This window comes from Vulpes lagopus, chromosome 13, assembly GCF_018345385.1.
Source record: "Vulpes lagopus strain Blue_001 chromosome 13, ASM1834538v1, whole genome shotgun sequence".
Lineage (NCBI taxonomy): Eukaryota > Metazoa > Chordata > Mammalia > Carnivora > Canidae > Vulpes > Vulpes lagopus.
The window spans coordinates 46,372,041-46,398,269 of record NC_054836.1 but is presented as its reverse complement, the minus strand read 5'-3'; the positions used below and the strand labels follow the sequence as shown (position 1 = coordinate 46,398,269).

Genomic DNA, 26,229 nt, shown 5'->3' with positions numbered 1-26,229 from the left:
CAGTAAGATTTCACATCCAAATGTCTAATATTGCAGTTCTTCGGTTAGTGGTCAAAAGAGCATTTCTATGTATCATTCATTCATTTTTCATTGTTTCTTAATACTGTTCATGTTCTTTGTCCTCTTTTCCAATTGGTATGCTCTTATCTCTTTGCCAGACTTCTTTAGAAGAAGGATTTTCTATTTGTCATTTTGTGTAAGCATGTGTACAATGTTTATTATTTGTATGAAGGATTTTTAAATTTTGATGTAAACTACATTTATTTCCCTTATTAATTATGCTTTTGGTATTATTCCTAGAAAGAGCTTTCCTTCACCAAAAATAAAAAAGTTTTACCCATCCCCATTCCCTTTCAAGGTTAAAATGTTTACTTTTTCAATCCAAGTGGCATTTACTTTGTAATTGGCTGTGACAAATGGCAGTCCAATATTTTTTTTTCCAATATTTTTTAAATGGCTGGGCAACTATACTAACACCCTAGACTGAGTCATTTGTTCTTTTCTACTGATTGGATATGCCATCTGCTTCACGTACATTATTCAGGTTTCAGTATCATATTGCTTAAATATATTATGCTTTAATATCTCACACTACATATTTCCTATTATTAAGAGAGGTTTTCCTAATTATCTTCATATTTATTTATCCTATGGGGCCTTAAAATGCCAACTTCTGTGGAGTTGCTAGCTGAGGAAACTACCACTTTGGTAAAAAGCAGTAAAATATCAGGAAGATGTGGTCACTCCTTCCCCTTTGCTTCCTTTGGTTTAGTTGCCATCACTTGTGTCTGCTGGGCTACTAGTGACTTGTGTGGTTACCACTTGAGCCCTTCTCCAGGAAGAAGCTGCGTTGCCCAGTGGGGAATTTCTTTCTGTGGCCTTCTCCTTGTTCAGTCACATAAACCCTTAGCCCTGCCCCTCATGGATGCCCTTAAATTCCAATGAGCTGTAGTACCACGGTGACCCTAGCATAGAGCTCCCTGTTCTCACCTATCACCTGGCCACCAAACTCCTATACCACCACACAGGCTTCCTGGGGGATGTGGTGTCCATGCTTCATCTGTTCCATGTGTGCTGGGAATTCCTTGAAGTTCTGGTGTTTGAATGGCTTCTTTCCTTGGCTCCCATCCAGCTGCTCATCTCCTTTATTTCTCTTTCCTCCATGACTTCAGTGGAATTGGGCAGAGAGGAAGGGAAATGGCTAATGTCTATTTCCAAGTTTTTGTCTTTCCCCGGAGGTATTGGAGATGATTATTTCCAAAGTACCCCACACCAGACCTCTATTAATTTTGTAGTGAGGAAATAAATTGCTTTCCATCTTTAAAAGAACACTGTAATATTCATTGCTGCCTTTTCTCTAATTTAGGACACTGTTCATAATATTGCAGTGTCTCCTAGAACTAGCCATATTTGCCATTAGCTAAAGAGTTTTTTATTTTATTTTATTTATTTATTTTATTTTATTTTATTTTATTTTATTTTATTTTATTTTATTTATTATTTTACCTAATGAATATGATGAGATGGGTAACTGACCGTATATACCTTCTGGCTATTGGTTCCCTAAGCCTCTATCCCTGGCAAATGTCTCAGGATACCCCTCACATGTTTCCTCCTACTTAATTTCCCTTCACTCATATTTTTTCAGCTGGAAATACTCTGGCGTACGCATTTTTTTGAATGCTTCCACTGACTCTTTCGTGGGGCCTGCTGGGCATAAATAAATAGATGAATAAATCAGTATATCACACTTTTGCATAGATTATAATATGTCTCTCCCATTTCCCTTTATCCCACTCCTTGTTTCCTTCTTTATCATAATCACTGGGACAATGGAAATGCCCAGAAAACTTGGTGCTAGTCACATACCTTCACATACACACACACACACACACACACACACACACCCCAAAACAGACAAACAAAAACAACCCTAGAAAAGGCTGAAAAACAGGTGTAAATTCTATTTTTAAACTAGTTTTAATTGCACACAACACATCAGTATACCTTCTTGTATGTAAGTCCCTGTGGTCACTATGGCTAGTCCAAATCCCATCTCCAGAAGTGAGGACTAGTTAGTATGTTTCCTTGCAAGCAATTATTTATTACTTTTTTTTTTTTACTGTCCATGGCTCTCTCACCTCCTCACTGAGAGGCAGGATATGCAGTAGGCACAGATACCTGAGCTACTGCCAGACCATCTTGGGTTTAAATTTTGCCCCTGCACCTACTAGCTGTGTGATCTTGGACAAGTTACTTTAACTCTCTGAACTGTAATTGTGCAAGCCGTAAGATTCAGATAATAAAAGTACCTATCTCACAGAGATGTTGTCGGAATTAGAGTATTTAACATGCTTAAAGAACTTATAATCATGAATGGCATCTAGTATACAATCAATAAATTTAAGCTACTGAAACTTCTACATTCCTCCATTGGAGGAGTTTCTGCTATTCTAAGCAGTGCTACAATAAACAACACATGTTCATACATGCATGTATGTGGGTGTTTGTTCAGAGAAGATACCAAGAAGTAGAATTTCTATGTCAAAGGGCTGAACATTTTATATTTTAATTCGATATTGGTAACTTGCCATTCAAAGGATCTGTGCCACTCTTGTCTGATATATTCAATAGTATCTGATGACATTAATTCTACTTATTCTAAAGTTCTACTTGTTCTGTTAATTTTCCTTCTTAGTTGTAAATGCTGCAGAATGGTATTATGAAGTATTACCTATTTTCCACAGTTTGGCTTTTGTCGCATTTTCTGTGATATTTGATTGCATCTCATCTTTGTAGTCAAGATTTCATACTAGTTCTTCATTTTATAAGTTTTCCCAGGCTGGTTGGGAGAGTGTGGTACAGGTCACTAAACACTGGGTTCCTACTTGCTTTCAGGGCTCATGGAAGATGCGGGCTCTGCCCATGGGTAGAGTAATGGACAGGTAGTCTTGGGACTAGGTACCCACCATCCCTCCAAAGAGTCATTGCTTCTTAGAACCCCACACTTTCTTTTCAAATCCACCACCTCCACTACTAAGAGGAAGAGACTTCCATCTCTGCTGCCCCCCTGAGAAGGGGGAGCACAGAGGGGAAAGAAAATATGTAGTGATGGACCTTCCTCCTTGTGCTCCAGAGATTACCCTGCTGGTTTCCTCGAGTCCTTCTTGTTCTAGGCTTTTACATTATCTATTTAGGAAGTACTCTTAATGCTTCACCCATATCACTGTAGCATTGTTTGTGGGTATTGTGAGCTGTGTGGTTTCAGCCTTTCCTCTGACCCATCTGCTTCCTTCTCCCGGGGATTCTTCACTATCATTGGATCAAGGAGAATTTTCCTTGTTTCCAGTATTAGTATCAATTAAAAACATCTTTCCAATTATCTCTGTAGTTTGGGAGTATGGAGGGCAAGGTGCTTGATTCTGGAAAATGAGCAAGTTGAAGTGGGAGTATTCATTTCTTGAGAGGGGTGTATGTGTCAACACAGCTCTAAAGGAAAAAAAACAGAGGCATTAGGGTCAAGGTAAATGGCTACAAAGTGGGCCCAGCAAACTACCTTCCCTAGTAGTTTTGACCATTCATAGGAACCATCAACATTTTCCCAGACATCCTTCGCTTTCTACATCTTTTTGACAATCAGACCCATGAAATAGAAAGAAAGTAGAGAAGAAGAAATTGGGAGGAAGAAAACCATTACTAAGAGGATAATATTAGTGAAGACAACCCTACCCTCTCCCAAGGATGATTTCTTAAGGATTGCACTTGATTGAGCCACCTTACCTCCTTGCAGGAACTTCATGGGATAGACGATGGCATGGTATCTGTCTATGCTGAGGGACACCAGCACATAGGTAGAGGCATAGAGCAGCACAACCTGAAGACAGAAGCAAGAGAAGGTACGTGACTTCATAGAAGTGAGAGAATGCACAAAATGGAAAGAGGAGTGTTTGGTGCTATTTATAACCCTATGAATTGAACCCAGGGAGGGATGAAGTTTGGGCTATGGAGAGAAATGACTGACTCCCTATGTCTAGAAGCAGATTGCTGTTCTTGGAGCTGGACTTGTCATTGCTAGTGGTGACCAGTGAGAAAGCTTCTAACCTCACTCTTCTCACTCATTCACTTGGCTTCTTGGGGACTCCACATCTCAGGGTCAGTCTCTCTTGACATTTGCATGTACATTTGTTCGTAACTGACTTTTAAAGCTAAACTAATTTTCCCTGCTACAACTGAGATTCCAGAGTAATTAGAAAGAAATGTTCATTTGCCTTTTATCAGTGTGAGTTGTTGAGAGACAATGGGAGAGATCTGGTTTCCAGGAGCCCATGTGTTTTTTTTAATCATTTATCATCATCTGCTTTGACAGTCTCAGAGCTCACTTCCTCCTCCACTTCTCTAGCAGAGCTGTTCATTACGGATCAGTCCTTGGGTCCCCTCTTCCTCCTTCCTACCTCATCTATTAACCTTACACAGGCCCTTTAATTATCTTAAGTACGGTGTTATTTGTAGAGTTCGCAGAGAAGAAAATTGGGATATAAGAGGTTAACATCTCTTGTGTGAAGAGCATAATCAAAATGTAATTAAATGAAATATCTCTGAAAGGATGATCAAGGTGGAAAAATTTCAGGTAACTTTGAGCCTCATTTCTACCAAGTGTCCAGCTATATCTCTTTTTTGTAAACTTTGGGTCAATTTCAGAGCAGGTAAGAATAAATCAAAGACAAAAGTCTAAAGGTGAGTGTCTGAATATCTTTTAAAATGAAATAGAAATACCATGACTTTGGTAATAACTTTTGTCGGAATTTATACCTTATTGTTCTTTCCCTCACTCAGACAAATAATAATCAACTATATTGTTGTTCTTTATTATTTTTATTTCTAGAATAGTACCACAAATACATCCCAGAACTAACGTTGTGGAAGATGTCATAGGGAGGAGGTTCTGAGGGTTGATTAGAGATTGAAAGCTCTCCTGAGGGATAAAAGAAGAGATTCTCCTCTTGCTAAAAGGTGCTACGTGGATGGAGAGAAGAATGATGTCCAAGTTTAATCTCCCAAAATTAGACAACCATCTTCCTAGAGAAAACTAGGATTTCTATGTATGATTCAAATATTCAAAATTGTTATAGCTGGCCACAAACAGCTCAGGAGGGGGCATTCGAGGAGGATGGGAAAGAAAGCTCCTAAGGGCAGAACTCTATAGGGTGGAATGTCATAGTAAGAAGGTCTTAAGAATCTTGACCATCTTTGGCTGTGTTGAGTGAGGTGGCCGACACAAGTTCAAAATTTGAAACAAGAGGAAAGTTCACAAAAAAGAGTGCCTGGAAGAGCAGGAAACATTAACAAAAAGAAATGCGTTTTGAGATAGAGTAAAAAACAGTAGTTAATTTCAAGGGTCTTCAAACATCTAGGCAGGGTAAAAAAAAAAAATTAAAGGTTACATAAAAGGAAAGCATTTCAAATTGTCATGCCTCTTTTTTACCAAAATAAAATGCCAGAAAACAGCATAAAAACATGTTCAGAGTTTTGAAAGGAAAATTATGATCCAAGAATTTTGTAAATATCATTTCTGTGCCAAGGCACAGAATAATTTTCTTAGATGTATAAGAAAGAAGAAAGTGTAACATCACATAATCTCCTGAAAAATCTTCCCTGAGGAATATTTGTGCTGATTGAGCATTGCTTCAAAATTAAGAACTCTAGAAGAGAGACAGGATTGAGTAATAACAGCTATGGTAAGCGATGTGTCCAAAAAAATCCCACAACATGTTTACAAAATAACTATGAATATAGTTAGGAAACATTCCAAGGAAAAATCTTGGGAGTTGAGTGAGAGGAGAGAGTAAAAAGAAAGAAATCATGTCATATATTTTCATTTGGACATTTTAGTCATCCCTTTTGCTTTTTACTTTGATAGAGACACATTAAATTTAAAAATTAGAGATAAGCTATTGTAGTAAAACAAAAATGGAGAAAAAATTACTTATTAGTTTCTTATGGTTATTATAACCAATTACTGCAAACGTAGTTTAAACCAACATAAATTTACGCTGTTACATTTCTAAAGACCAGAAGTCCAAAATCAGTTATACTAGGTCAAAATCAAGGGGTTGGCAAGGCCACCCTCCCTCCACAAGCTCTGGGTCAGATTCTTCCCCTTTTATCTTTCAGCTTCAGGTGACTACCAGGATTGTTCATGGTCACACCAGTCCCACCTCAGGTCTATGGTTATAATGCCTCTTCTTGTCTGTCAAATCTTCCTCTGCCTCCCTTTTATAAAGGATACATATGATTACAATTAGATTCATTAAAATAATCCAGACTAATCTCTCCATTTCAAGATCTTTAACTTAATTACATCTCTAAAGTATCTTTTTGCCATATAAGGTAATATACATAAATTTCAGGAATTAGGATTTGGATTTCGGGGGGCATTTTTTCAGTTTACCTTAATTAATAACCAACAGAAAGGAAAAAACATGCAAATAGGGAAAAAGTTAACCAGAATGATTAAAACGAGGTGACAATGTGCACCAAACACTATTTGTCTCAATAAATATAAATGGCTTAAGCTCCTTGACTACAACAAAATCTATGTACAAAACCTTTCCCAAAATCTAGCTGCATATTATGTGGAAAACAAACTTCTAAAACGAAATGATTATCAAAGTTTAAAAATACAGTGATAGCCAAAGGCATACCAAACAACTAAAATCAGAAAAAGGCATTTATTAAATACTACTATTAGAAAAATTAAATTCAAGGCAAATTGCACCACATAAGATGAAGAGATTCTCTTTATTGATAAAAGATACATTATAAAATGCTGATAGAATATTAAAAAAACTTATATGTAACAAGTAACATAATATTAAATACATATAACTAAGATATTCAAAGATTTACACAGGATGAAGCACAATAATATATAGATAGGAAAAAGTAAACACACTTTAAAAATAATACACATTATTGTAAAATACCTAGGCAGCATTTAAAAACTGGTCATAAACTAAACTACCAAGGAAAAAAATCTCTCAATAGATTTCAAAAATTATACAACATATATAATTTGCATATTTAAAACAACAAGCAATAAAAGCTGAAATTAGTATCATGTTATTTTTTTTAAATACCACTTGGAAATTTAAACACTCTTGTAATTAACTTGAGTCAAGAAGGAAATCAAAGTACAATTATAGTCAATTCATAAATGTCAACAATGAAAATTCTACACATCAACAACATATGGGATACCATTTGGAGAACAGATGGCAGCTTGAGGACATATGTCTGAATTCTCACTACCCCACCCCTCAATTCTGACAAAAATGACCTAGGAAATATAAAACTAAGGAAAATCTTGCAGAGAAGTGAGACTTGAATGCAGTAAACTTAGACAAATTTTATTTAGAAAAATACCAGATTGGATCCATGTAAAGGAGGATTCCTGGATTGAGTTAAAAAATTAATATTTTTTTTAGAACAATTTTAGATTTAGAGAAAAAATAGACCAAATATTACAGAGAGTTCCTGCCTCCCTATCCACTTTTCCTTATTATTAACATCCTCTTTAGTGTGATCCATTTGTTAAAATTGATGAACCAATATCAATACATTATTACTACTCAATGTTTTATTCCAAGCTTTACTCTTTGTGTTGTATAATTCTATGGATTTTTGACAAATGCATAATGTCTTGTATACACAATGCATACAGAAAAGTTTCACTATCCTAAAAATCTTCTGTTTTACCTATTCAATCCTTCCAAATTCCTAGCAACCACTGATCTTTTTACTGTCTCCATCGTTTCCCTTTCCAGAACATCATATGGTTGTAATCATGCTCATGCAGCCTTTTCAGACTGACTTCTTTAACTTAGCAAAGTGCACGTAAGATTTCTCTGTGACTTTTCCTGGCTACATAGCTCATCCTGTTTTATTGCTGAATAATATTCCATGATATGGAGGTACCAAAGTGTTTTTTTTTTTAATCCATTCAGCTTTTGAGGAACATCCTGCTTCTAATTTTTGACAACTATGAATAAAATTACTATAAACATTCTTGTGCAAGTCTTTGTGTGAAGGTAAATCGTCAACTCAATTGGTTATATACCTAGGAACATAATTGCTATATTGTATGATAAGAGTATGTTCAATTTTACAAGAAACTTCCAAAACATCTTCCAAAATGGCTGTACCATTTTGCATTCCTACAAACAGCACTAGCATTTTGCATCATCAGTTTTTTGGATTGTAGTCATCCTAATGTTAGTGCTGTCTCATTGTTGTTTTAATTTGTAATTCCCTGATGCCATATAATGGTGAACTTCTTTTCATATGCTTGTTTGTTATCTTTATATCTTCTTTGGAGAAGTGTCTGATCAGACCTTTGGCTCATTTTTAAGTGGGTTGAGTTTTAAGAGTTCCTGATATATTTTAGGTACAAATCCTTTGTCAAGTATGTGTTTTGCAATTATTTTTTCTCCCCATTCTGTGCCTTGTCTTTTCCAACTCTTAACAGTATAATTTGCAGAGAAGTTTTAAATGTCCATAAAACCCAACTTTTCTTTCTTTCATGATTTTACTTTTGGTGTTATATCTAAAAAGTCATCGAGAAACCCAAAGTCCCCTAGATTCTCTCCTTTGTTATCTTCTAGTAGTTTTATAGCCTTGCATATTTCATTCAAATCTATAATCCATACTGAGTTAGTTTTTGTGAAAGGTGTGAGGTCTTTAGTTAGATTATTATTCTTATTATTTTCTGTGGATACCAGTGACTCCAGCAGTATTTCTTGGAGAGGCTATCTTTTCTCCATTGAATGTCTTTGTTCCTTTGTCAAAGATCAGTTGACTTTCAGTGTGCATTTGTTTCTGGGATCGCTATTCTGTTCCACTGATCTATTTGTTGATTTGTTGGCCAATATCACGCTGTCTTGACCTAGCTGTAGCTTTAGAGTTAAGTCTTGAAATCAGATCGTAGCTTTCCTCTAATTGTGTTCTTCTTCAGTATTGTGTTGGCTATTCTGTGTTTTTTGCTGTCCACATAAACTTTAGAGTTTGTATATATCTATAAAATAACCTGGCGGGATTTTGATTGGGATTGCATTGAATTTATAAGTTGCTTTGAGCAGATTTGACATCTTAACAATAATACATCTTCCTATCTGTGAATATAGGATATCTATTTATTTAGATATTCTTTGATTTCTTTCACCAAAGTTTTGTAGTTTCTTCACATTGATCTTGCACATATTTTGTTAGGTTTATACCTAAGTCTTTGGTGCTAACATAATAGTATTGCATTTTTTATTTTAAATTCAAATTGTTAATTGCTAGTATATAAAAGCAAAGTTGTATTTTTCAACCTCATTATTTTTACTTAATAAGACCAGATATTTTGTATTTTGTTTAGTTTTTTGTTTATTCTTTCAGATTTTCTATATAATCTTGTCATCTGTGAACAAAGATATTGTTTCATCTTTCCCAATTTGTATCATTTTCTTTTCTTTTTTTTGTCTTGTTGAGTTAGTTGGGACTTCCAGTGTGATGCTGAATAGAGGGAACATCCTTGCCTTGTTCCCAATCTTAGGAGAGAAGCACCCAGTCTCTCACCATTAAATATGAGGTTAGCAATAGCTTTTTGTAGATGTTCTTTACCAAGTCGAGGAAATTTCCCTCTATGAAAAGTTACTGAGACTTTTTATCATGAATGGATATCGGATTTTATCAAGTGCTTTTTCTGTATCTAGTGAAATGATCATATAAATTTTATTCTTTACTTTTTTTATTTAATGGATTACATTCATTGATTTTTAAAGTTGAACCTGCCTTGCATACCTGAATGAATTCCACTTGGTCATGGTATGTAATTCTTTTTACAAGTACTTCAATTCAATTTGCTAATATTTGTTGATAATTTTTGAATCTATGTTCATGAGAGATATCAGTCTATAGTTTTCCTTTCCTGCAATGCCTTTGTCTGGTTTTGGTGTTAGGATAATACTGAACTCACAGAATGAGTTAGGAAATGTTCCCTTTGCTTCTATGTCTTAGAAAAATCAGAAACTTATTAGTAGTGGCACCTGGGTGGCTCAGTAGGTTATGTGTCATGATCCCAGGGTCCTAGGTTCAAGTCCCACATTGAATTCTCTGCTCAGCAGGAGTCTACTTCTCTTTCTTGCACTGCCTCACCCTCTTCCCTGCTCATGCTCTCTGTCTTTCATAAGTACACAAAATCTTTAAAAAAAGAAACTTATTAGTATAATTTCTCCTTAAATGTTTGGAAGAATTCACCAGTAAACCCATCTGGGCCTGGTGCTTTCTTTCTTAGAAAATTATGAATTGTTAATTCAATTTTGTTTCCTATTCAGATCATCTATTTTTCCTTGTGTGATTTTTTGGCATTCTTTGGCAGATTGTGTCTTTCAAGAATTAATCCATTTCACATAAGTTATAGAACTTGTAGGCATATAGTTCATAATATTCCTTTATTATCCTTTTAATATCCACAGGATGAGTAGTAATGACCTCTCTTTCATTTTTTTCTTAAAGATTTATTTATTTATTTATTTATTTATTTATTTATTTATTTATTTATTTATTTATGAGAGAGAGAGAGGCAGAGACACAGGCAGAGGGAGAAGCAGGCTCCATGCAGGGAGCCTGATGTGGGACTTGATCCTGGGTCTCCAGGATCACTCCCTGGCTGAAGGCAGTGCTAAACTGCTAAGCCTATGGAGCTGCCCTCATTTTTGATATTAGTAAGTTGTGTCATTTCTCTTCTTGTTTAGCCTGGTTAGAAGTTTGTAAATTTTATTATCTCTTTGAAGAACCAGTTTATAGTTTCATTTATCTTCATTATTGAATTACTGTTTTCATTTTAATAATTTGTTCTAACTTTTATCATTTAAGACATTGTTTGCTTTAGGTTTACATTGGTCTGCTTTCCCTAGTTTCCTAAGATGGAAGGTTAGATTATTAATTTTAGATCTTTCTTCTTTTCTAATAAAAGAATTTAATGCTATAAGTTTCTTCAAAAGCACCATTTTTACTGTCCTACAAATTATGATAAATTATATTTCCTTTTTTTCTTTGATCCATGTGTTATTCAGAAGCATGTTGTTTGTTGTTTAATCTCCAAAAACATTGAGATTGTCCAGCTATCCTTCTGTTATACATTTTTAGTTTAATTCTAGTTTGGTCTGAGAGCATACTTTTTGCTCTTTCCACTCTTTACATTGTTAAGAGTTATGGTTATGGTCTACTATGCAATTTCTTTTAATGAATGTTCCCTGTGAGTTTGATAAGAATAAGTATTCTTTGTTGGATGAAGTGTTGTATAAATGCCAATTAGGTCAATGTGATTGATCATTTAGTTTACTTCAACTGATAACTATGTAGCTCTACCATAGCCTCACTTCTAACACTGAGTGTTGGCATAATTTATTTTTCAGAAATTGCTAGAATAAGCTATTGATAACATTTACCTACAAGGAAGCAAAATCTTTTAATAAGAAATTAAAATATGTTTTAAAAAATTATTCCTGAGAAAATACCAGTTCCAGATAGTAATTGGGGCTCTTTCACATCTATCAGACTTTCAAGATTATGTTCAGAGGACAAAGATTTTTAATTGTAACTCTTGTCTAAACACTTTCTGAAGATAGAGTAACTCCATTTCCAAGGTCTGAAAATAATAGAACAAATGAAAATCATAGATGAATATAGATCTGAAGATTCTACAAATCCCTACTAACAAATGGAGTCTTGTAGGATAAGGTTTTCCAAAAATGCACTATGCATCTATAAAGCTACAATAATTTAGACCTGGAATATGGGCATCAGAATGGAAATATGTTAATGGAAAATAATTTTAAGAGTTTAGAAACAGAGCACATCAATCCTAACATGTTATGAAACAGTTCCTTCTTTCTATACTTTGTTGATGTGCCTTAATTCATATTATATATACATATGGTGAATTAATAATACAACATATGTATATGCTACATATGTAACATTTTACATCATATATTTTAGGTATATATATTTGTAATTTTTACATTGAAGAATATTCAATAGGTAAAATATAAATGTCTTTAATCTGAAAATAGATATTAGCAATTACTGAGAAAAAACTAGTATCCCAGTTATAAAAAAAATTGAAAAAGGATAATAGGCAACTTAAAGAAGAAGAAACTCAAATGTCAATAGATATTTTTAAAAGCCTAATTTAGGTGATAACACAAGAAACACTAGTTAAAGCAACCAGGGATAATACCTATTTTCTAATCATCTGTCAACATTTTTCAAAAAGAAGAGTAGCCAGTGTTGTGTTAGTTTGAGAGGGGAAAAAAAAACAGAATTGACAAATATTCTGGAGATTGTTTAGACAGAGCTTTATATGCTCTGAATGTTTGTGCCCCACCAAAATTCGGATGTTAGAATCCTAATGTGCAACATGATGGTGTTAGAAGCTGAGGTCTTTGGGAGGTGATTAGGTTATGAGAGTTGAGCCCTCGTGAATGGGATCAATATTCTTATAAACGAGGACTGGAAGAGCTTCCTTGCTCCTTCTGCCACGTGAGGATATAATTTGAAGTCTGCGACCTGGCAGGCTCTTGTCTGACAATTTCTGACATGCTGATCTTGAACTTCCAGCCTCCAGAACTGTGAAAAATAAATGTTTGTTGTTTCTAAGCCACCTATCTGTGGTGATTTTCTTAGAGCAGCCTGAAGGGGCCAAGATAGCTGGAGTATGGCAAAGGCCTTCACATTGACTCCAAAATTTTACTTAATGCTTGAAATGTGAACATTTGTGTTCTTACTAATGCTACTTATGTTTTCTTTACATAATTATTTTAGCAAAAAAAAAAATTAAAATCTTACAAATTTTCCCTATCCTTCCAATGAGAAGGAAGCCCACAATTTGTTGTGTGGAAGCACTGGATTCTACACTATTTTCCTTATGAACAACCCAAGACCTAATTTTGGCATCAGTATGTGTCATCACATTTAGAAGATGCAACATACCTGCAAATAGCGGACCACTCGGCAAACGAGATCAGGTGCCATGAAATCTCCGGTGAATCGCCAAATGATATCTGTCAAGATGTTAACCAGACCTGTGAACGAGTCTAACAAAAACATTCAAGTGGTTAATTTTAGTCTCTCGCATCTCCAGCCTTGCAACAGTAGAAGTGAATTCCTGGGGAAAATTTTTTTTTTTTTTCTGATTTATCAGGTGGCTATTAAGGAAAAGTAAGGAAGGCAAAAGTCCACTGACTTTTATTATTGGAGCTTATTACTACTTAAATCCTTCCACCCTGGAAGGATTTTGATAATGACTAAAATGGTTTTGGTAACTATACAGTTGACATTTTAAGTCATAGAAGAGGAGTTTTAAGGAGGTTTAGATTACAAGGACTGTGAGGGGATCAGGATCAGTAAAGGCAAAATTGAGAAAAGGAAAATATTTATCTTAAAGAAGTCCCCCCAAACCCCACTTCTTGTATCTGTTATTTTACAATGTGGACCTTTTGTTACCTCCCTCCCATCAACAACCACCCTCACCCCAGGTTCCGTTTCTGGCTCTCCCTTCCCCTTTCAACATTTGTCCCTGGGAAAAGTCAGATGCATGACCTATCAACTTAATTAACTTCGTTGGTTAAACTAGAGGAAATGAGGCCAAGATTTGAGACCAAGGTCAGAGACTTTATACTCCTGTGGTTGTCCTTATTCATTTCTATAGTTACAGATTGTAAGTTGTGCAGGTGTCTGCATCAGAAATGATAACATATACTGTATGTCTAGAAACTCCCTTTCACTCCTCCATGACCAATATCACTAATTGAGCACGTGGTTCAGAATCTTTCTCAAAAAGTGCTGCAGGTGCTCTCTGCTGATTAGTGGATAGAGCCAGGGACTTAAAACAGGATAAGTAAGAATTCATTGACTTAGAGTCACTTTCTCGGAATACCGGATATAACACTGTGTCAAGGACCCAAGGGACAAAGCAAACTCATCGATAGGGGAACTCTTAGAAGTCTGGTGAAAGTGGTGGTCCTTTCTAGGCAAAAATGGAAATGCCTGAGTTGCCCTGGAAGACAGTAAAAAAAAAAAAAAAAGGCCAAGGGAAGTAAACATGCTGTCATAGATATATTATATGAAGCCCGAAGACCCATCAGAGAATTATATTCCATAGAAGGGCTCAGAAGACACACCATTCATGAAGAATGTACTGGTGAGAGGAACACCAGCATTATAAAGAAGCTCAGTGGTGGCTTCCTACTGTAAGCCGGGGTGGATGGTAGAAGAGGTGGTCTTATAGCCAGGTCTTATAACACCATAGTAAGTAGGCACTGTAATAATTCTCCTAGTCCTTCCCCAAAGGGACCTACAGCCATTTATTAGAGTAACTGTACCCTGGGTAAAGAAGAATATACAGACATTTTGAGGACTATTAGGTACAGTGTCTATGTTGACATGATACTTGGAGACCTGAAGTGTCACTATGGCCCCACTACAAGAGTGGAATCTTATAGAGTGAGGTAATAAATAGAATCCTAGTTGAAGTAGATCTGCAGACCTTTAATCATTCATCTGCCCAGTTACTGGGTGTTTAATTTATATTGACGTACTTGGCAGTTGGAATAACTCAATATTGGACTCCTAATAATAGTGGCCTACAGGAAGACTACTCATTTGGACAACATGACAAATGAGCCCTTATCATGGCCAATCTAGCTCTTGCTATATTTGACAGTCTTTGAATCATCAACAATGGAGACCAGCAGTGAGCCCCAGTATAACACTATTTCTTAGGAAGACCAACTAGCTACTTTGTGAAAAATTGACTACATTGGGCCCCTTCAGTACTGCAAGGGCCAGCTGTCCATCTTCCCAGTGTATACCTATTCTGGGTATGAGCTTGCCTTCCCTGACCTCTGAGTTGTAGTGAACACCATTCACCAATCTCTAGAGGATTTCTGATTACTCAACTGAAAGAGAATCCCACACAACATAGTATATGATCAGGAGAACCACTTCATAGTGAAGAGAATATAGGCTGGAACCACTGATTGTAGAATCTTCTGTTTATATCACACAGTGTACCACCCAGCAGCAGTTGTCTTCTTGGAGAACTGGGGTGGACCCCTAAAGGTCCAGATAAAAGGCCAACTTAATGTCAATACTGTGAAAGTATGGAATGCCATCCTTTAAAATGCTGCATATGCATAAACTCAGAGCTTTCTTTACGGTGCTATGTTCACTAATAGGAATTATACATACATCTGAGAACCGGGGGGTAGAGACAGGAATGGCCTCACTATACATCACTCCCAAAGGACCCTTGGGATGCTTTGTGTACCCCTCTGCTCTGCAGACTGAGGGCCCTAGTCTCAAAAGGAAGTGTAAGACTGCTAAGGGACCTAGCAAGGATCCCTTTGAACTAAAAGGTATGGCTGCCCCAAGGACTCCTTTGTCCAGGGACTAGCAGTGAATAAGAGAAGTCACCACTATGGCCAAAGGAATTGGTTGTGTGATCAGCAAGGGGCAGTAGAGCTGGGTTTAAACAATGAGAAGAAGAATATGGGTAGAGCACAGGTAATTTACTTATCAAGTTATTATTGAAGGCAAATAATTAGTGAATAGGGTTAGGGATGCTGGGTGTACTGCAGCAGGTCCTCAGTGAAGAGTTGTGCCAATTCTTAGGGTTCTGGGGTGCCCTGTGCTGCCATGGTACGAGGGTGATGGGGGGTAAAACTGAGTCTTTATTATTGTCCTGAAGACATGCACCCTGGCATGTGTGCAAGTGTCAACAAAGATAAAGCAGGTGTCAACTCTGTCCTGGGTAATATATAAACTGTACCCTCTAATAAACTGTTCAGATCAAAATTGTAATCCTGTCTTTGTTGAGAAGCACTGGGAGGCTTTATGGGAGAGGATTTGTGGTTTCTGTGCAATTCTACTCAGACAGAGAAGTGAACAGAATTTCAGTCGGCAGTAGAGGGTAGGCATGTGATCAGATTCAGGCTCTCAGAAAGCTGAACAGCTAAACAATGAAAGAAACCCCGATTCTGGAGTAGGCCACTCATAATTCTGTTTCCAGTAGTTTATTTTTATTGCTGTGCTTCTGTTAAAGAGGACACGGTCACTTGGTTAACTACTTCTGTGAATACCGGAGAATGAGAACAGAAGGGTGGCCAGCATCCTGAGCCGGTGCGGCATGTAGTAGGCGCTCAGAACATATTCATCACATCAGTTGTCACTATGGTTTGGAAAAGGCACTTATGGCCTTGTAAAAGTGAAGTTTTTTTGTTTTTTTGTTTTTTTTTGCTTTTGTTTAGAAATAATAAAGACTCACAAGAAGTTGTGGGCATCGCATAGAGTATTTTCACGGACCTGTCACGCAGCTTCCCCTTGGGGTGACATCTTACATAACTAGAGTTGACTTCGTTGTCCAAAGGAGAATTACTACTCTTAATCCAGGTTTCTGTACAATACTGAGCATGGTCTTAAGGAATGTTACTAAGCAGTCATTATATCCTTGTTAATATTTTAAGTATCTAAAGTATCTTAAGATTTTTTTAACCTAACAAAAAACTGTGAGATAAGTTCCCCGTTATACAGATGGGCAACTAAGTGTGATTAGAATATGTCTTAAGATTTGTATAACCAGTTAGAGGGGAAGGCAGGCCTATAAGCCAGACGTGGATATCAGAGTCCACAGTCTACACCACACTATCTGTGTTTTTCCCTTTTATTTCCTTTTCTTTTCTTCCTTTGTAATTTGTGTTCTATCTGTTCTCATTTATTCCCAATACCAATATACAGGCATGATTCTTCCTCCCACCCCCTCATTCCCTTCCCTGGGTGCCCTGATTTTTCTCTCAGCCCACTCTATTGATAGAGCCACGCTGCCCATAGAATTTGCCTTTATTCCTTTAGAGAACTGTGGTGGTAAGTCATCCTTTTCTGGATGACTATAAACAGGATAAAATCTGAGGTCCCCACTTAGCGTAAAGACCTTCGACGATCTGGCCTTGCCTATCTCTTACCAAATACCCATGTGGCATTTTTATACTGAACACCATCGTGATCACACATTCCTGTTTTCAGATATGCATTCCCTCTTCCCGAAGTTGCCTCATGCCATTTATCAGTCTGTTGAATTCTTATTTACCTTTCAATATCTAGCTGACATGACCCCTTTTCCAGAAGCTTCCCTTGACCATTCATTCATATGGTAGGGTCTACAACAAGAGGTCTTTGGCCCTCCCAGTCTTATGCCTATCTCTCTTTTTTTGTTTCTCTGTAGGTAACAGACCACTGGCAAGCACATGGGAACTGCAACAAAAATGTCAAAGATTAGAGAAATTTTGTAGCAGTTCTGGGTCATCAGAGAAGTTCTGAGGAGGTCAGATTTGAGCAGGGTCTTGAGAGTTGTGAGCTGTGAACTGATCAATAGAAATCTTGTGAAGTATTTCTTTGTAGGAATCGACTGGATGAATGAATAGAATGGACACTGGAGTTCCTTGGATATTCTCTCACTCTCTGTTTTTCTCGCTCTTTTTTTTTAACTTATTCTTGAACTAAAGAATAACGGGGGGGGGGGGATCCCTAAACTTATGGTTCTCTAAATCTAAGTGATTATATTAACTATTATAATGAACTCCAGTAAAATTTCTTTTTTCCCCTGGAGCTCAGTTTTAAATAAGCCCAGATCTGGGAGTAGACTATCAATGGAATTGGGCCCCAGCGTTTGTTGCTATTAAGCAAATGCCGCTCTATCTGATCAGTAAAAAGCTATTTAGTTACCTAAGTAATTGAATACATTGCAAATAAACCTTTCTTAAATGGTAATTAACAGGACCTTGGGAACAAAGGGTACACTTTAAAGGCTTAATCACTTCTTGCTGTTACTCTTGCTTCTTAAAATTTCTCTGGTGAGAGCTCCAAGGAACCTGCAATACTCAGAAAAGCCAAGCCAGGCTCGCCGCAGGCTTTATTGCTCCTTCAGTGGTCTCTCAGCAACATGAGTGTGGGTTCCCAGTTGGAGCACAGATATGGGTGGAGTCGGGGACAAGTCAAGAACGAGGCGACTCCTGAGCTGAACCCTAAAAGAGTCAGTAAGGAATCGTCGGGGTGGCGGTGGGGAAAGCAGATGAAAGACACTGATCCTAGGCAAGGATGATGACAGCAGGAACAGAGTTATGGTGGCCAGAGAAAGTGAGATGAGAGACTACATGGCTTGTGTATATGAAACAACATCAGTTTGTGATCGCTGAAGTCTGAAGTAGGAGCTTCCAAGCGGCTAGAATGGGACTGGAGAGATAAGAGTTGGGGCCTTATTGGGTCTCATTTGCCAGTTAAAGGAGCTTGTGCTTTTTTTTTTCCTGTGTATTGTGGGAGCTAATGAATGTTTATGTGTTCGAACACCTGTTTCAGTAGATTTCTTTAGTCACCGTTGAGGGATCAATTTGGGAGGCCCAATGCTGAAATCACACTTTATTTGTTAGGGAACTATGCAAAAGTGCAGGAAAGAGGTAAGTAGTACCTGGTATATGTCAAACAGCAATTGGGATATAGATTTGAGATGAGATACGGGATGCAGATTTGAAATATACTTTACAAGGCAAAATAAGGAGGACTTGGGTGACTGAGTGTTAGGTGTTTTAAATGTGAAGTAGAGCAAGAAGTCTATGAGTCCTGGCTTGAATGTTCGTGGTAGATGGTGGTGCATGTTGAGCACACAGGAGGATAAGCTCATTATATTTGTTCCCAGTTTTTGGCAATTCCAAATAAAGTTGATATGAATATGTGTAAGATCATGTGTGACTATAAGGTTTCATTTCCCTAGGGTAAATACCCAGGAGTTAGATTGTTGGGCCAAAGGGTGAGTATATATAGTTAACTTCATGAGAAACTGCTGGACAGTTTTCCAGAGTTGCTGCATCACAGTGATCCACACCAAAAATAAACGTATGAGAGATGCATTCTCTTCTTGCTGGCACTTGGTATTGTCAGCATGTTTTATTTTAGTCCTTGGGCTAGATGTGTCAGGGTCTCTCATCATGGCTTCAGTCTGCATCTTCCTAATGGTTAACGATGTTGTTGCTATGATCATTCGCAGTCCCTATGCTTCAAATTCCTCCTTGAGTGCTCTGTTCGAGTAAGAGCCAGGGTGTGGAGGGTCTTAGTGCTCTGCTCTCCACTTTCACCTGCACCTGCCTTCCTGTAACTCTGCTGCTGTTTGTGGCTCAGCACTGGCTAAGCTGGAGGTTAGAGAGTTCCGCTTTGTCCTGGCTCAGCTTTGATCTTACATCGACCTGTGCACCTGGACCTTGGGGTTGGGGCCTTCTCAGCGTCTAACAAGAAAAGGTCAGACCTAAGAGGTAGGCTGGAAGGCTCCTAAAGCCACAATTTGTAGTTTATTCTGTAGACGGGTTTGGCAGGCTATAGACCTCAGACCAATCCCAGCCTGTAGCCTTTTTTTTTTTTAAATAAATTAAAGCATTATTGGGACAGAGCTATATTCATTCAGTTAAGGGATTGTCTATGGCTGCTTCCACTCTACAATGGCAGAGTTACAAAGTTGTTACAAAGACTGCATGCAAGTATAATGAAGGTTTAGTTTATGCCCTCAGGGAAGGTCACCTCTCTCAGCAAAAACCTTAGGCCACTGTGAGACCAAATACTGTTGCCCCAGAGCACAGGGAAACACACACACAGAAACAACCAATCAAAAGCCCTCAACTCTTGGGGATGAGGGCATAAAATCACTGGCCCAAGATACTTCCATTGGAAGTCACCTACCACTAGGGGGCAGGTCATAAAACTCTCTCCCACACAACACCCACAGATAGAAGGCCGAAGCTGGAGTGCCACGGGGGGGGAAGGAGTTGTCCCACGGTAAATTCATACCATAAGAGAAATGCTTTCAACCAGCACATTAATACTGACAGCTGGTTAATTGATCAAAACATTGGTTAAAAAAAGGAAGCACACACACAAACCCATCTTAAAACATTTTAACATAAAACATTAATGTTCACGTAATTATCATTTCTTTAATGTAGGGCCAAGACTTTTATTTGATTTTATGCATCATCTTTCTTTTGTGTGCATAAAATACATCTGTAATGCATCTTTTATGATTTCTGGTTTTGTTTTCTTTAAATTAGAGTGAGAACTTGAGATACCAGCAAAGCAATCTGAGGCAGCATCTCATTGTAGGGATTTTTATAATCCTCTTTCATTCTTTTATAGCTACATTCTCAGTGCTTAACTCTGTTACTTCTTTTAGTGAGTCAGGAAAAAAAAAGTCAAGTCTTTCCAAGGTATCCAGTCTAATTTTCACAGAAACAACAACTCTTTAATGTTGTTTATGCTAATTATATAATTTTAATAATGAGTACAACTGATTTGGGAACAAACACCTGCGACTCCTGTAACCCAAGAAGTGGAAGCAGAAATGGATGAGTTTTTAGGGATCTTCCTGATAGTCATGGGTGCTAATTAGTCAGGTGTTTGAAGGCAGACTAGAGAATGCCGGTTAGCCCAGTAAGGCATGAGGAAGATGTAGTCAAGAGACTTCTATGAGAATCCTTTACTGTTCCTTGACCTTTCCTGGCTATTCACTCTGCCAGCACCTTTCTTTATGTTGCTCCCTTGACTTGGGAGTTTCTTTACGCACCTCCACCTAAAGGATATCCTAACTCCTCTACATGTAGTTCAAGGTTACCCCCTTTTTGAAGCCTTTTCTGACTACTTGGTTTGGCTAAATGCCTTCTCTGGACCTCTCCCTACCTTGTTATCAGAGTCTCCATAACACATTAACACATTTATTTTTTGTATTTCTCTCCAATTGCTATATTATGAAAGGATAAAGATTATTTTTTTATGCACCATCATGTCTCTGTTATCACATGGTAAGGGCTTGGTAACTTTCTATTAAATGAATGATGACATTGTTACTGCTGTTGCTTGATTGGCTGCCTCAGCAGAGGTGGTTTCACAGAACAGACTGAGTTCCATTAACTGTCTCCTTCAGAGTAGATTAAGGTCACGATTATAGAGTCAAGACGCTGGAAGGAGGAATATGATTGGAAATTCTGATCCCCAAGCAGATTTATTTTCTTTCTTTCTTTCTTTCTTTCTTTCTTTCTTTCTTTCTTTCTTTCTTTCTTTTTTCTTTCTTTCTTTTCTTTTCTTTCTTTCTTTCTTTTTTCTTTCTTCCTTTTCTTGGGAAAATTAAAAAAAAATTAGAGAAAGAGAGAGGGAAGGGAGAGGCAGAAGGAGAGAAAGAAACATAAGCAGGCTCCACACCCAGCAAAGCCCAACACAGGGCTCCATCTCATGACCCTGAGATCAAGACCTAAGCTGAAATCAAGAGTCAGACACTTAACCAAATGAGCCACCCAGGTACCTCAATCTCCATGCAGATTTCTAAAAGAACTCTCTAGATTCTGAGATCTCTGCTAGATTGTAAGCTCCTGGTTAGCAGTAGCTGTGCCTAACTCAAGTTTATAGCCTTATCCCTTTTCAGAGTGTCTTGTAAGATACTCAGTTCTTGAGAGATAAAGGAGGAGATGTTGGCCAATTCAACAGATTTGTAAAGTTCTTGGAAATGCAAGGTCACTACCGTAGGATTCACCTCACATAGAGAACAAGATGAAGCACCATTTCTTAGATTCCTACATGCTCTCAACTGATGTTCATACTTTTTCATATACAGCAGAACCATGGGAATAATGAACACTTAGCAAACTTTTTCTTGGCAAGCGAGTAGCATGTGAACATTTGTCACACTGGATAAGGGGACTACTGAATACAAATTATTTGAAGGATCACTTTGACATTTCTGACAATGTAAGATTCTTTTAGCTTCAAGTATGACATTATGGACGAAAGGTGCCCTGGTTTTCCTGGAGGACACTGGATGACAATGGCAATGGTGAATCTCCAGGGTATATAATGCTTCCAGATCAACTCAATGTCTTTAGTGTTGTTTTGCTTTTAAAACAAGGGAGGCAAAAAATAAATAAATAAATAAATAAATAAATAAATAAAATAAAAAATAAATAAAGCAAGGGAGGTTTGCTTGTGGTTGTGCACGAAAACTTTTTTGATATTGCTAAGTGTCCTTTTCTCTCCCCTCCCCCCCTTTTTTGGAACAAGATTTGAAGACTTTATGTGAAAATTTGTTTAATGATGGAACTTGCATTGCTCAACCTGATGCCAGGTACCTAACTGCCAATTAAAACTATTTTTCAAAAAAGTAAGTTCTTGGGTCTCTAAGTTTTAGACTCATTGTACTATACTAATATGATCCTGGCTCTGTGCCCTTCTCCAAGATTAAGTACTGGCTGAGCTTAATGGCCCAAACTGTCAACTCCCCAGCTCTTTATTAATCCTGGGAAAGTGGCCCGCACCTCAGTCATTACTGCTCAATTAGGTAAATAATCATCACATCCATTCTCATTAGACCACTCTCTTCACTGAAAGCTGTTTCTGAGATTTTCATTTAGTCTTAATAAGTCATAAATGCCACTAGTGTCTCCTTTTTTCTATTGGTCCACTAAACAAATAAAACTCATGTATCTAATTAAAGGAACACAAATCCTTCTAAAACCAACTCTCTCTGCTTTCACTATGTGCAAAGCCAAGAATTTCATTACATGAGGCCAACTGGCTAGCGTGGTTCATTGGTCATTGCCGGGTGGTGAAGAACTCTTATACTCATATGTGCAAATATCGGGTTCAGAAAGAGCATATATTTCCTTGAAGTGAGGAAAAATAAGGCATTGAGTCACTACTATTTCTCCTTCTCACTCTACAGGGGAATTTCTTGAGGCATGGCAGTACATAATGACCATCATACAACATGAAGCTCAAACTGACTCTGAGTGTAAAAATAAAAAACATGGGCAACTTGTCTCCACCCTTAATGAGAATTTGTTTTCCTAGTAAGAATGGTCTTCCATCAATCCTATAAATAGTCTTAGATTTTTAAAAATCCAAGTGAAGGAAAGAAGAGTTCCATTTTCAGTTATCCAAAAGATGAATTCTTTAAATATCTTTTTTTCTTTGCAGTTCTTGCAGCAGGTTAGCATGAAAGTAGTAGATTGCAACAAGAAATAGTTGGTTCTCATTTCATCTCACTGCAAAAGGGCACAGGCTTATACATAGGGAGGTGAGGCAAACACAAAGATAGGATGCTAAGATCCTCTTTGATTCCTCAGGGTCTACCTCAGCCTCCTAGCTGAGATCACACTGTTAGTGGTACAAGCCCTGCCAATGACCAAGCAAGGTGTGGTTAGAAAGGTCTAGTCATTTCCATCCAGGATGGGAATCCTATAATGAGCTAGCACAACCTGTTAGATTGCCATCATGTTCTGGTGGGTCCTCCTGCCCAATCATGCTTCTTCCCTTTTCTTTTCATAGATGTTAGCCCCCCACCCACCCATTTTTTTCATGCCATCATTCTATTTCTGCACCTGTCTCCCAAAGAACCCAACTTTAAACAAGAAGTAGGGCAGGAAAGGACATATGACTATTTATTGTGTACGGATAGTCTTCAAGGGCTACCTCTATGCATAATCTAAGATCTTAGCTCCTAGCCCAGACCTAAGCTCCTACTGAATTTTCTGGAAGATAGTTTTCTGAAGAAAAAAAATAATAAATAGGAGGCTCAGGCTTTGTTTAACCTAGAGCCATGGTAAAAACTGTCTATCTTATTTTCTACAATGTGTGCTCATTAATTTAGGCTAGTTAATTTAATACATTTGGCATTCACGAAGAAAACAGTGTTGATTAATAGATTGGCTCCCAAGGTGAATACAACCAAGCCAATACTTGAGAGAATAGAGCACAAAGAAATACTAGTTGTGACGAATAGCTCAAGGAGAGAACCATTATTTGTTGACAGAGATGCTGTTTATGAGGCAATTCTTTGTTGGGCTAGACTGCATTGTGCACTGCAGGAAATGTGGCATCCCGGCATTGTGTGATGATTCCAAATGCCCCGGCACTGCCTCTAGTGGAGAATCACTTGTAAAGCAAGCTGAGGTGTTCAGGGTCAGAGTTATCTGAGTCTGAACTAATGCATAATAGATTAGGGCAAAGTTACTTGTGTTGAGTTGGAGGGGCAGGAAGTGGAGCCAAAGGTCAGAGGAGACAGAAAATAGTAGGGAGCATGTAGAGGAGGGTAGCAGAAACCAACCACAGGCTCAGAAGAATGCTGGAGGATTTGGGCTATGGTTGGGTCACTAGAATAATCTAGTGAGACAAAGCAATGCCCAGCCTAGGGGAGATTGATTAAGGAAGAAGCAGGGAGCAGTCTGGGAACAGGATAGCTGGCTGAGCCTCAGAGTTAGTACTATACACTGGACACTCAGTATTTTATTTCCTTGGAAGAGGCTTGTTTGTTTCCGTGTGTCTCATAAGGTCTTGGCCTCACCTTTCCAGGTGACACCAGAAAATAGCTCTCTGAGTCTGATCCTTGTCACTGAGGAGGGCAGAGACAAATTTTGGCTGACCACCTCTGTGGCAGCCATTGCACTGGGCCTTTATGTAATACATGTTAGTTTATTTCAGGCAGTGTTTATCGGAGTGTACCTGAGCTGAAATCTCTAGCTTACACATAAATAGAATTAGTGACCATTCAGAGTCTGCATTCAACTTTGGGTTCAATGAAATTTGGAGTCTAAATTGGACTTTTATATATCTCTAACTGAATAGAATAATTCTAATTAGATGAAATGGTTCAATCTAAGTTGCAGGATAACTAAAGACCTTCACAAAATCACAGAATCTTAGAGAAGCCAACATGGAGACTTCTGCCTATGATAAGGATTACCTCCATAAACAGTAAAGGCCAGGCCTGGTGTATTTACATGTAACCTCTTTCCATCACCATAACTGTCCCCCCAAAAGGAAATAATATAATTTCTGCATCTTGTGGTCCCTATGAAGATTAAATTAAGTATAGAAAGCACATGTGTTGGTGCCAGTCACAAAGGAGGCCTTGAGTGCATGGCACCTACTCTGCTCACTTCCCCAAGAGAGAAATGAAGCCATGAGAAAGTAAGTAATGCCTTAAAAGCCACACCAAATGAAAAACTGTAGAGCTAGGACTCAAACCCAGGTATCTAGTCTCTGCCACCTTTTTTCGTACAGCTTTCAAACTAAGAGAGGCTTTTAAAATGTTTTAATAATTGAACAAAATTGCAAGAAGAAAAACATTTTGCAGCACATGAAAATTATATGAAATTCAAATTTCGGTATCCACAAGTTTATTGGAACACAGTCATGCCCATTTGCTCACATATTGTCCATGGCTGCTTTCCTGCTACAACAGCAGAGCTTGGCGATTGAGACAGAAATCATATGCCCCACCCCCAAGTCTAAAATGTTTAGAAAAAGCTGGCTGACCCTTCTCTAGACCTTAGATCCCTGATCTTTCCATTATGCCCAAGTGCTGGTGGATCCAGATTGTTTGTGACTTTGCCAAATCTTCCTGTATTCCTGGGGAATTATCAAATTGCCATGCAGGTTGCATTGAAGTGCTCCCTGCTGGCTTACATAGGAGAGTTTTGAAGGTACCAGATGGGAACAGATTCCTTTCTTTCATCTTAACAAAAATCCAATCTCACTCTCTTTCATGTTCAAAGCATTTGATTAATGAGGACGTGAAGGGGAGAAGGAACAATCCTTGCAGTTGCACTGGGCTGGGCTGCCAGTTGGAGCTGCCGCACGCAGTTGGAGCTCCTCCTCCCCATGTCTGCCAGGTCCCAGAGCTCCCAGCCGTGCCCCACTGAGGCTGCAGACATGGAGGCTGAAACAGCACCAGCTTTGAAGGCAGGGGCCTGTTTGCTATTGTCATTGTTTTAAATTTTATTTAAATTCAATTTGCCAACATATAGTATAACACCCAGAGCTCATCTCATCAAATGCCCTCTTTAGTGCCCATCACCCAGATACTTCATTCCCCCCCAACTCCCCTTCTGCAACCCTTTGTTTCCCAGAGTTAGGAGTCTCTCATGGTTTGTCTTCCTCTAATTTTTCCCACTCTTTGTTCCTATTTCTCCACTCACTGGCTGTATAGTCTTGGGCAAGGCATTTAACCACTCTCATTGTTGGTTTCCACAGGTTTAAAATGGGAGTAGTGAAAGCATCTATAGCTTGGGCAATTAGTTAGGATTAAATGAGAAAATATAAGTA

General features: G+C 37.9%; 1 protein-coding gene across 2 annotated transcripts in view; it reads right to left on the bottom strand.

Annotated features, from left to right (window-relative positions):
- Positions 1-26,229, bottom strand: part of NPSR1 (neuropeptide S receptor 1) — a 141,890-nt gene that overhangs the window by 33,050 nt on the left and 82,611 nt on the right. Inside the window, exons 3-4 of one of the 2 annotated variants that reach the window (XM_041728018.1) lie at positions 13,036-13,139; positions 3,781-3,874 (exon numbers count right to left, since the gene is read on the bottom strand). The exons of the other annotated variant lie outside the window; for it this stretch is intronic. Of the exons in view, the coding sequence (XP_041583952.1) occupies positions 3,781-3,874; positions 13,036-13,139 (198 nt within the window). The remainder of the gene's footprint in view (positions 1-3,780; positions 3,875-13,035; positions 13,140-26,229) is intronic. 2 annotated transcript variants of the gene reach the window in all.